An 11,523-nucleotide genomic window follows, 5' to 3' on the forward strand; every position below is an offset into this window, starting at 1 on the left:
GAGGAGAGAGATGCAAGGCTATACCTTCAGGTTCATATCTGTTCTTGAGTTTCTGGGATCCCCTAACAGTGCTGCAAGTGTTCTCATTTCTCCTTCTTTAATCAGTCTTCAGCTGCAATTCTGTTGGAGTCATCCTCATATAAACTGTAGAAAGGAGCATCCATTCAATAGTACTCTCCAATAAGAATCTTTTTTTGTATGTAAAAAGCATGTTCTTTCTATTTTTAGTGATATTTTTCACTACAACTCTACTGGTTTATTTTTTATTTTGGCTAATTTACTTTACACTCCCAGGGTGCCCCTCCCTCCTCTCCTCTCTGTCCTTTCCTTCCCCTATCGCTTTACTCTCCAGAAAAGGGGAGTCCCCTTCCCCTTATCAACCTTCCCCAGCACATCAAGTCACAAATGGATTAGGATCTTACACCTCAATTGGTTATGCCTCTGCAAGCACTTCACTTCAATGACTCCTCAAATCTCCATCTCCTCTGGTTTAAAGGATGAAAGTGAAGAAATTCTTGGTACCATTTCCTTCCTTTTGTGTCTGTGTTAGTATGGGAAGCCAACACATATGTGTGAAAATGCATGTGTGCAGAATGTATGTGTGCATGCCGGAGGTCAACTCTGGATATCATTCATTAGGACCTATCCACCTATTTTTTTTCTTTTTATTTCAGTTCATATAATTTACATTCCAAAGGTGCCCTCTACCTCCTCTTCTCTCCTTTCCCTCCCGTCCTCCCACTTTCCCCTTTCCCTCCAGAAAAGAGGAGCTCCCTCCCTCTATATCAACCCTCCCCAGTATGTCCGGTCACTTCAGGACTCAGCATATCCTCATCCCCTGAAGCCAGGGAAGGCAGCCCTGTCAGGCAGAAGTGATCCAAAAGAAGGCAATAATGCTCCTGGCCCTCCATTCACCAGGCAACCCACATCCAGTCCAGGCCACCCATCCACCTATGTGCAGATGGCTTAGGTCCAAACCATGCATGTTCCTTGGTGTTTCGGTCTCTGTAAGCCCCATGGGTCTGGGTTAATTATTTCTGTTGGTCTTCTTGTGAGGTTCCTCCAGGTCCTTCCATCTTTCCAACAACACTTCCACAAATAAGTGTCAAATAGTGTCACCCCCAAATTAGCTTCAGATAAATGATATCATTTATGATTTGTTTTGTTTGTGTTTTATTTTTATTTTATTTTTTTTTTTTTTACAGATTAGAAGAAATATGAATCAAGGTAACCAAACCACCATCTCTGAATTTATCCTGCTGGGTCTCTCCAACAACACTGAGAAGCAGAAACTCATATTTGTGATTTTCCTGACTATGTACCTTGTCTCTGTGCTTGGAAACAGCCTCATCATTCTTGCCATTGGCGTAGATATACATCTCCACACACCCATGTATCTCTTTCTTGCCAACCTATCCTTTGCTGATATTTCCTCCTCTTCCACCTCAGTTCCCAAAATGCTGATAAATATTCAGACTAAGAGTCAATCCATCTCCTATGAGGGCTGCATCACACAGATGTATTTTTCTATTGTGTTTGTTGTCATTGACAATTTTCTCTTAGGGGTCATGGCTTATGATAGACTTGTGGCTATCTGCCACCCTCTCAATTATGCAAATATCATGCATCCTAGGTTCTGTCTTCTGCTCACTGTCTGTCCATGGGTTCTAAGCAATATTGTTGCTCTGACACATACTCTTCTGGCCAATCAATTGGTTTTTTGCAACCACAACACCATCCAACACTTCTTCTGTGACTTGGCCCCTCTGCTCAAACTCTCCTGCTCAGATGCAATGATCAATGAACTTATGAAGTTTATTGTGGGTTTATCAGTCATCACCTTTCCCTTTGCCCTTATCCTCTTCTCCTACGTCTGCATCATCAGGGATGTACTGAGAATTGCATCCATAGAGGGGAAATGGAAGGCTTTCTCTACCTGTGGTTCTCACCTGACAGTTGTATTCCTCTTTTATGGGACCATTGTAGGGGTTTATTTTTTCCCTTCATCCACTCACCCAGAGGACACAGACAAGATTGGTGCAGTACTCTTCACTGTAGTGACACCCATGCTGAACCCCTTCATCTATACCCTGAGGAATAAAGACATGAAAGGTGCCTTGAGAAAGCTCATCAATAAAAGACATTTTCATCCTTTGATGTCATGAGCCTCTGAACTTTGATCTGCATAACTAGATGAATGATTCATCCCAGAGTTTTGATGATTCATCCAACCTTTTTGTATCTGCCCAGTTGCCTTCTACTTCCACCTCTGAGTGTTAAGTACTGTTACAGATAATTTTGCTGTTAGAAATAAGACCCATTATTTCAAAGGTAAGTCGCAGCAAAAACATAAACTTGATTATAATATATTCCAATAAATTTTGTTACAAATAGTTTGTAGTATGAATATGTTGACTTACATGGGAAGCTTCATAACTGCAGGTGTTTCTTTTTAATATCATACTTATTCCAAACATGAAGTATGCATGGTTAAGAGAGTATGTTCAATGAAGTTGGTTGAGTAAGGAGGGTAAAAACTCTGGGAGAAGTTGTGGGCACAGAAATATGTTTTAACTATATTGGTTGAAAATGTAAAAACTAAAAATGGTCAAATAAATTAAAAAGAAAGAGAGAATATTGACTAAGTCATGTCAGAGACACTTCAGGTCAGGATTTTCTTGGATATTGCTTGGTCCCTGCTAGTCATATACCCACTTTAGATTATATGTTTTCTGCTAGATGCTCTCAGCAAAAAATGAGTTTCTAATCAATGGAAATTAATTACAGGGAGGCTTTGTTCAAAATTTAAACTGATAAATGTTTATCAGGCTGAAAAGATTTCAAATATGATTTATCAGTATCTCACAAACCACACCTAGATCAACAATTCAGTCTCTCTGAGAGCCAGGTACTTGTATTTGAAAATGTGCTTGATTGTCTAGGAAATGTGGTTAAAATTGGTTTGTATCCCTAAATGAACATCGGTACAAAGTCCCAATTTATTTCTAATATCAGAGGTCAGACCTCTACTCTTGCCTGATGCGTCTAAAACAAAAAGGGGGAACTGTAGAGAGCTGCGGAATGCTATGCCTTAAAGATGGAGCTGGTTTCCGCCTTCCACCTTCCCGATGGTGAGTGCTCTCTGTCACGAACAATTCCACATTTGGCTAAGGCTGAGGATCTGGCTTGCTTCCGTGTATGTGGACCTATCTGTATTGCCCACGTGGCACGCTGGGGTTGGCTACCCAGAGGCTATTTAAGCTGTGGGCTGGCTTTCCCCAGGGTCAGATGATTGTTCAAGGTTCCTGAATAAACTGCATTAAAAAAAATTGGTTTGTATCCATGTGGACATGCTCTACTATTCCATATCCTCTTTCTTATAGATTCTGTGCAATAGTAGGAAGTATCCTCTATTTGCAGTGAGTCATAAGACGTGAAAAGACTAATTTGACCAGTGATACAAGTTTCAAGTTTGCCAAGAATGTGAAATTGAAAGAAATAGTGTTACAAATTCCCATAATGACCTTGACACATTCTCATGGCAGAGAGACCTAGATTTATGTCTGTTTTTATTTTCCGGAATCATTCTTCAACTTGTTGTTTTCAACAAACATTGACCAGGAACTTTCTACTTACCAGTCTCTAGATGTGTTCCTGAGACTAAAAGAATGAATAACCCAGAGTCTCATCGTATTCTGAAACTAAACAGAAAAGTAAATATAATTTTACATGATTTTTGGCATCACTAAGCAAAGGCAATATTTGTTCTGTTACTAAAGTCATTGATCAAAGAAGTGTAAATAGTGTGTGAAGCTTGTGCTTAATCATATCTTCAGTCTATTGTGCTAGCCACGCTGAGAAAAACCCATCTACATTTTTTGAAGACATCTTACATATAACCTCTGTCATTTAACTATAATTAACACAAATGTAAAAGAGTACTCCCCCAAATAAATTACAGAACAATTTCACCTTGGACAGGAATGACCAGTAAGACTGAATTTGTGAAATGCTAGCAATATTTATTTTCACTTAACATAACAAAAAATTTTGAGCATTTTAGTGACAATCAACACAAAGTAAGGCAAATGTTGTGTTTTTGGAAGTAAAGCTCTGTGTCACAATGCATGTGACAAACCATAAGCATATAAATAAATAAACAAACAAACAAATAAATAAATAAATAAATAAGGGAAGCATGAAATATGGCAATATAGTATGTAGATGAATAAATAGCAGGAAGAGGGACTCTGAAATGTATATGGTGACATTTAGGGAAGGAGCTTCAAAAGAGAAAAAAAATTGTCTTTCATAGTCTTTGGAGCATCAAAATGAATAAGACAATTAAGTGAACCAGGAGAAAATAAGGAAATAAATTTCAAAGAAAAGAAAGAGTAGTTTAAAGGTGGTTCCATGTGAACAGATTTGTAATCCAGTGAATTTCAACCATATGGATTGACTTAGTAATATATGCACAAATGTAAACTGGTACAACCACTTTGGAAGTCAATCTGGCTGGCGCTTACTCAGACATTTAGGAATAACACTTTCTCAAGACCCAGCTATACCACTGCTAGGTATATACCCAAAATTTGCTCATGTACACAACAAGGACATTTGCTCAACCATGTTTGTAGCAGCTTTATTCGTAATAGCCAGAACCTGGAAACAACCCAGATGTCCATCAACAGAGGACTGGATATAGAAATTGTGGTATTTTTACAAAATGTAATACTACTCAGCAATCAAAAATGAGGAAATTATGAAATTTTCAAGCAATTGGTAGGATCTAGAAAAGATCATTCTGAGTGAGATATCCCAGAAGGAGAAAAACAAACATGGAATATACTCACTTATATAGACCTACAAGATATGATAAACATAATGAAGTCTATACACCTAAAGAAGATAAACAAGAAAGCAGACATGAGGTAAGATGATCAATCCTCACTTAGAAAGACAAATGAGCTGTGCATTGGACGTATGACAGGAGTCTACCACAGAAGGCATCTGAAAGACCCTACCAAGCAGCGTTTCAAAACAGATACTAAGACTCATAACCAAACCTTCAGCAGAAGGGGAGTCAGTATGACGGGGAAAGGATAGGAGCCCCACATGGACCAAATATATCTGGGCACAGGGTTTTTTTTCTGAAACTGTTTCTCCAACCAAAGACCATGTATGGATATAACCTAGAACCTTTACTCGGACGAAGCTGGTGGTAGCTCAATAACCAATTGGTTTCCCGTAGCAAGGGGAACAGAGACTATCTCTGACAGGAACTCAATGGCAGGCTCTTTGACCTCCCCACCCCCCAAGGGAGGAGCAGTCCTGCTAGGCCACAGAGGAGGACTTTGCAGCCAACTCTGAAGATACCTGATAAAACAGGGCCAGACGAAAGGAGAGGAGGTCCTCCCCAATCCGTGGACTTGGAAAGGGGCAGGGAGAAGCTGATGGAGGGAGGGTGGGATTGGGAGGGAATAAGGGAGCGGGATACAGCTGGGATACAGAGTTAATAGAATGTAACTAATAATAATAAACAATTAAAATGTAAAAAGTATATATATATGTTATAAAAGAAACCATGCATTATTTCCTTTTGCAAATTTATATGAAATTCTAAGAAGTGCAAAGTAATAAAACATGACAAAAAGCTGAACAGTGATTCTTTGTGGTGTAGAGAGGAAATAATAAGAAAGACGAGACAAACTATAGAGTAAAAAGAAGAGAGATATACATATACGTATACGTATACAAATACATAGAGAGACACATACACACATACACATACATTACATTCATCTGGAGAATAATAGTTTCCTGAGCATATTTATGTGTTAAATTTTAAATTTTACAGCTTAAATATGTATATCTTACTACATATGAACTAAACTTCAATAAAGCAGTTTTAATATCATAGCAAGTCAGGAAGGATTACACACACATACTTTAAAGAATGCAATTATTATAGCACAAAATGACCACTGATATTCATAACTCAACATTTAAAAATTCTGTTAGCTAGTGAGAAATAACAGTGATCAGTAATTTGGGGAAAGTCTTGAATGCTTTATTTAAAACTTTCATAGAAATAAAAACCAACTGGGGTTAAAACAAGATCTAAAGATGTAAAGATCTAAAGATGGGTGACTGCCTGTTGGCACAATGCTTATTGGCTGTTTATAGAAGAAGCTTTGACACAGGAGAGTATTTGCGAAGATAGTAGCTCATCAGAGGCAACTGTACTTTCTCAAAGAGGTCAAACATTACCCTAGATCTTGTATGTGGACACACAAGGGAAGCCAGGTAAATCCCATAACTTCACATTTATATCACATTTATGAAATTGAAACTGTCTCAAAATATTCCAAAATAAAGAGTCACACTGATTTATCTGGCAATTATTATTGACTGTGGTTAGGAGAAGGGATAATCACTATAATCACATACTAGAGTGTCAGAACTTACTTAGTACTTTCCCATTCTCCATTGGTTCCAAATTATTTCATGGCTAAATGATATAAACACATATGCATACATGCGCACAAACAAACATACATACACACAATCATACTTGGCCTGGGAAAGTGCTCAAAATACAATGACTACAGAAGATGATATAATCATGGCATATTTGCATAGGATGCATTCTGTGAGGTCATTGCACCTCAGTCCACAGTGTTTAATTAATCTGTGTAAAGGCAGGAGCAAAAGCTGATGCAGGGACTCTATGTCTGTCATAAGTGCAATTTCCCCCTCATTCTTCCTGAAGCATACTCACCACACACTCTCACAAAATACTTGATATACGTCCTTACTGTGAAAGTTCTTAGCGACTGGAAGCTGCTCTTTCTTTATATGTGTGGACATATGACCTTCTCCCTTTCACACACAAACTCACACATATACACAACATACACACAATGAAATATGAACTTTTGTGGGCTATAAAAATAAGTGCTATTGACTGTCTTCTATGGCCACAGGTTAAACTTATACCTTTCCTCACCAGATAAAATGGAGGAAAGAAAAATAAAATAATAATAAATTCTAGGCTCTGTGATTTAAGTGTGGCAATAGATCATAGCTACAGAAAATAGAAACCACAATTAATAGCTTGACCTCTGGGAGCTTCACACTGTCTTCTGAACCTCACAGCCAGCATTTCTGAGGAGACCTACAAGACTCCAGGAATATCCAGCACTACTATTGGGCCACCACCCCAGGCCTGATGCACCAGGAACATCCAGATTAGAACCTTTATCCTGTTTCCATCAGCTGCTGGATGAAGCCTCTCAGAAGACAGGTATGCTAGGCTCCTGTCTGAAAGCATAGCAGAGTATCACTAATAGTGTCAGGAGTTGGCTCTCAAGTTGGGCCAGTCATTTGTTTGCCATTCCCTCAATCTCTGCTCCATCTTCATCCCTACATTTCTTATAGGCAAGACAGAAGTCTAGCATAACAGTATTCTGAGAGGCTTAATCTAGCAGCTAATGGAAACAAATATAGAGGTTAAGAGCCAAACAGCAGGCAAATTTTCTGAGAAAGCACCAGATTGATTTCCAAAGTGATTGTACAGGTCTACATTCCCACCAACAGTGGAGGAGGCTTTCCCTTTCTCCACAATCTCTCCAGCATGTGTCATCCCTGGAGTTTTTGATCTTGGACATTTTGATGGGTATAAGGTGGAATCTCAGGGTCATTTTGATTTGCATTATCCAGATGACTAGGGCTATTGAGCATTTCTTTAAGTATTTTTCTGCCATTCAATATTCTTCTCTTGAGAATTTTGTCTAGCTCAGTAACCCATTTTTAATTGTATTACTTGGTTTGTTGGTGTTTAACTTCATGAATTTTTTATATATTCTGGATATTAGCCCTGTCAGATAAAGGGTTGGTGAAGGATCTTTTCCCAGTCTGTAGGCTTTCATTTTGTTCTACATCAAGATCCAGCTATACCACTGCTGGACATATATACAAAAGATGCTCAACCATACAACAAGGACATTTGCTCAACTATATTCATAGCATCTTTCTTCATAACAGCCAGAATCTGGAAATAACCTAGATGCCCCTCAATTGAAGAATGGATACAGAAATTGTGGTACATTTACACAAGGGAATACTACTCAGCAATTAAAAACAAGGAAATCATGAAATTTGCAGGCAAATGGATGGAACTAGAAAAGATCATCCTGAGTGAGATAACCCAGAAGCAGAAAGACACCCATGGTATATACTCACTTATAAGTGGATATTAACCATATAATATAGGACAAACATACTAAAATCTATAGTCCTAAAGAAGTTAACAACAAGGAGGACCCTGGGGAAGAGGTTTAATCCTCACTCAGAAGAACAAACAGGATGGACATCAGAAGTGGGGAAAAAAGAGGGAACAGGACAGAAGCCTTCCACAGAGGGCCTCTGAGAGACTCTCCCCAGCAGGGTATTGAAGCAGATGCTGAGACTCATAGCCAAACTTTGGGCAGAGTACCTGGATCTTATGGAAGAAAGGGAAATAGAAAGACCTGGATGGGACAGGAGCTCTACAAGGAGATCAATAGAACCAAAATACCTGGGCAGGGGTAAGGGGCTTCAGAGTCTGATGTATCAACCAAGGACCGTGCATGGAGAGGACCTAGATTCTCTGTTCAGATGTAGCCTCTGGCAGCTCAGTCTCCATGTGGGATTCCTTAGTAAGGAGAGCAGGGGCAGTCACTGGCATGAACTTGGTTGCCTGCTTTTTGATCACCTTCCCCTGCTTTTCTAGGCCACAGAGAAAGTGGATACAGACAGTCATGATGAGACCTGATAGGCTAGGGTCAGGTAGTAGGGGAGGAGGATCTCCCCTAACAGGGGACAGAGTGAGAGAGGGTGGGTCAGGGAGCAGATGAGGGAGGGGGTTACAGCTGGGATACAAAGTGAATAAATTTTAATTATTATTAATAATAAAAACAGTAGGCCAAGCTCTGGGATTTTTGTGGAAGAATGGGAGGAAAGATTGGGGAGCCATAAGGGTCAAGGATACAACCAAAAGACATACAGAGTAAACTAACCTGGGCCCAAGGCAGGTCACAGAGACTGAACCACCAACCAAAGAACATGCTTGGCTTGAACTAGACCCCCAACACAAATGTAACACATGTGCAGCTTGGTCATCACAATGGGAGTAGGGGCTGTCTCTGACTCCATTGCCTGCCTTTGGATCCCTTTCCTCTATCTGGGCTACCTTGTCTGGCTTCAGTGAGAGAGAAGGCGCCTAGTCTTGTTGTGACTTGAGGTACCAGGGTAGGTTGGTTTCTACTTGGAGCTTCTCTTTCTCTGAGAAGAAAAGAAGGGTTTGAGGGTATGACTGGAAAGAGAGGATGGAGGGGTCTGGGATCAGGCTGTAAAGTGATTAAATAAATAAATAACTGGGGAAAAAAAAGATCTCAACCTCTGGCTGTCTGGAAGTTCTACTCTTCCACTTGCCCTGACGTGGATAAATCACTTAAGTGACGTGTGTGTGTGTGTGTGTGTGTGTGTGTGTGTGTGTGTGTAAAGTGATGTACATATGCCACATTATATATAATTATATATATATATATAAACATACATAATTTTACATAAAGAGTAGTAATACTAAACCACACCTCAAAAAGACAGATAAAATTTTAACCTAAAAATCTCCTGTAACAAACCTTTGCAATTCCTGGAAATTTATAATGTTTAGTAAATTATTAGTTACTGCTACTACATTACTCTCACTGTGATAATTCCAATGCCACAGCACCAAGAAGCAAAGAAACATTAAAATTCTTAATTATAGACCTTGGGAATTCCTCTGAAACAAACAAAAATTTTTTGTATTTCTAGATCATTTCAGGATTATTTTCAGATATTTTTGCCTACTCAATATGTACTTATTGTACCAAAAAATCTACTGAGTTCAGTAAATACTAGTGAAAGAGTTAGCCATGGTGCCTTCCCAGTCATATATTGGAACCTCAAAAATATAATCATGGCTCAGAGGTTAAGAGCACTGGCTGCTCTTCTAACGGTCCCGAGTTCAATTCCCAGCAACCACACAACCATCTATAATGAGATCTGGTGCCCTCTTCTGCCATGCGGGTGTACATGCAGCTGTACAGAGCACTATACATAACAAATAAGTCTTTTAAAAATATACAATCATATCAAATGCGTTATTCCACTTAATTGTTAAGAAACTAAGGACTGATGAAATTTGTAAAAACAAAGGTCAACACTGAAACCTGGAAATAATGCGTACAATAAATATACATAGAATAGCTTTTGTTTGTAGATGACTTGTTTCCTAGGCACAGAAATTAAAAAGATGTTCTTTTCTCATGTCACTTACTTTCCAGTTGTGAAATATGGGTCAATATCTGACTGAAAACATCTCACCTTTCTAATGATGACAGCTAGTACATAGGATACTATGTCAGAAAGTAGAGGTGGGATGTTTGAGTCTGCTTTTGAGTCTAGAAAAGCTTTCCAAAATGAGTGATACTTGAGAAAAAAATAAAACAAATGTAAAAAGCAGAGAAACGATGTTGCTTGTTAAGAGACTGATTAGGGCCTTCCATCAATCCTTGATCTTCTCAGAGATTTCATGATGGCTTCTTTTACCTCTTTGTTCCTCAGGCTATAAATGACTGGATTCAATAATGGGGTCACTACTGTATAGAACACAGAAACAACTCGGTCACCCTCTGAGGACTGGTCAGCATTGTCTCTCAGGTACATGAAGATGAGGGTACCAAAGAAGAGAGCTACGGCAGTGAGGTGGGAGGTGCATGTGGAGAAAGTCTTGGCTCGGCCTCCAGAAGAGCGGATCTTCATGATGGCCACGATGATGAACAGATAGGACACCGAGATCACCACAATGCAAGCAGGCATGACAAAAATGGCAAAGATTATAATCACCACCTCCTGGATGTAGCTGTCCCCACATACATGTTTCAACAGAGGAGGGAGGTCACAGAATATAAAGTTGATCTCATTGCTTCCACAGAACGAGAGAGTGAAAGCTGTGACAGTCCGAACAAAGCCACTCGAAAAACCAGCCACATATGCCCCCATTACCAAACCTACACGGGCCTTCTCCGTCATGATGGTGACATAAAGCAACGGTTGGCACACAGCCACATAGCGGTCATAGGCCATGATTGCCAAGAGGTAGCAGTCAATGGAAGCAAAGAAGGTAAAGAGGAAGAACTGAGCTGCGCAGCGAACTTGGGAGATGGTTGTGCCATGTTCCCACAGCACAGCTAGCATCTGAGGGATGATAACAGAGGAGTAGCAGATATCCACAAAGGAAAGGTGGCTGAGGAAGAAGTACATTGGGGTTTGAAGCTGACGGTTCTTCTGGATCAGGATAATCATTCCTGTATTCCCCAGCAGAGTAGAGAGGTAGAAACTCAAAAATAAAAGGAAGAGAGGGAGCCCCCACTCAGGATGTTCAGTGAATGCAGTCAGAAAGAACTCAGTCACGAAGGAGTAATTCTTTCCAGCCAT

General features: G+C 39.6%; 2 protein-coding genes across 2 annotated transcripts; one reads left to right on the forward strand and one right to left on the reverse strand.

Moving 5' to 3' along the window:
- Positions 1-1,163: 1,163 nt before the first annotated feature.
- LOC110541141 (olfactory receptor 1S1-like) lies at positions 1,164-2,199 on the forward strand. The gene has a single exon (XM_021627941.1). It carries the CDS (start codon positions 1,218-1,220, stop codon positions 2,163-2,165), a length of 948 nt encoding a protein of 315 aa, XP_021483616.1. The 5' UTR covers positions 1,164-1,217; the 3' UTR covers positions 2,166-2,199.
- An 8,379-nt stretch (positions 2,200-10,578) lies between these two features.
- LOC110541138 (olfactory receptor 9Q2) lies at positions 10,579-11,523 on the reverse strand. Its single transcript, XM_021627938.1, has one exon. It carries the CDS (start codon positions 11,521-11,523, stop codon positions 10,579-10,581), a length of 945 nt encoding a protein of 314 aa, XP_021483613.1.

This window comes from Meriones unguiculatus, chromosome 1 (genome assembly GCF_030254825.1).
Source record: "Meriones unguiculatus strain TT.TT164.6M chromosome 1, Bangor_MerUng_6.1, whole genome shotgun sequence".
In the NCBI taxonomy this organism is placed as follows: Eukaryota; Metazoa; Chordata; class Mammalia; order Rodentia; family Muridae; genus Meriones; species Meriones unguiculatus.

Bases quoted from the DNA above. Each gene is read 5' to 3' on its own strand.
- LOC110541141 (XM_021627941.1), top strand. From the start codon at position 1,218: ATGAATCAAGGTAACCAAACCACCATCTCTGAATTTATCCTGCTGGGT.
- LOC110541138 (XM_021627938.1), bottom strand. From the start codon at position 11,523: ATGGCTGGAAAGAATTACTCCTTCGTGACTGAGTTCTTTCTGACTGCA.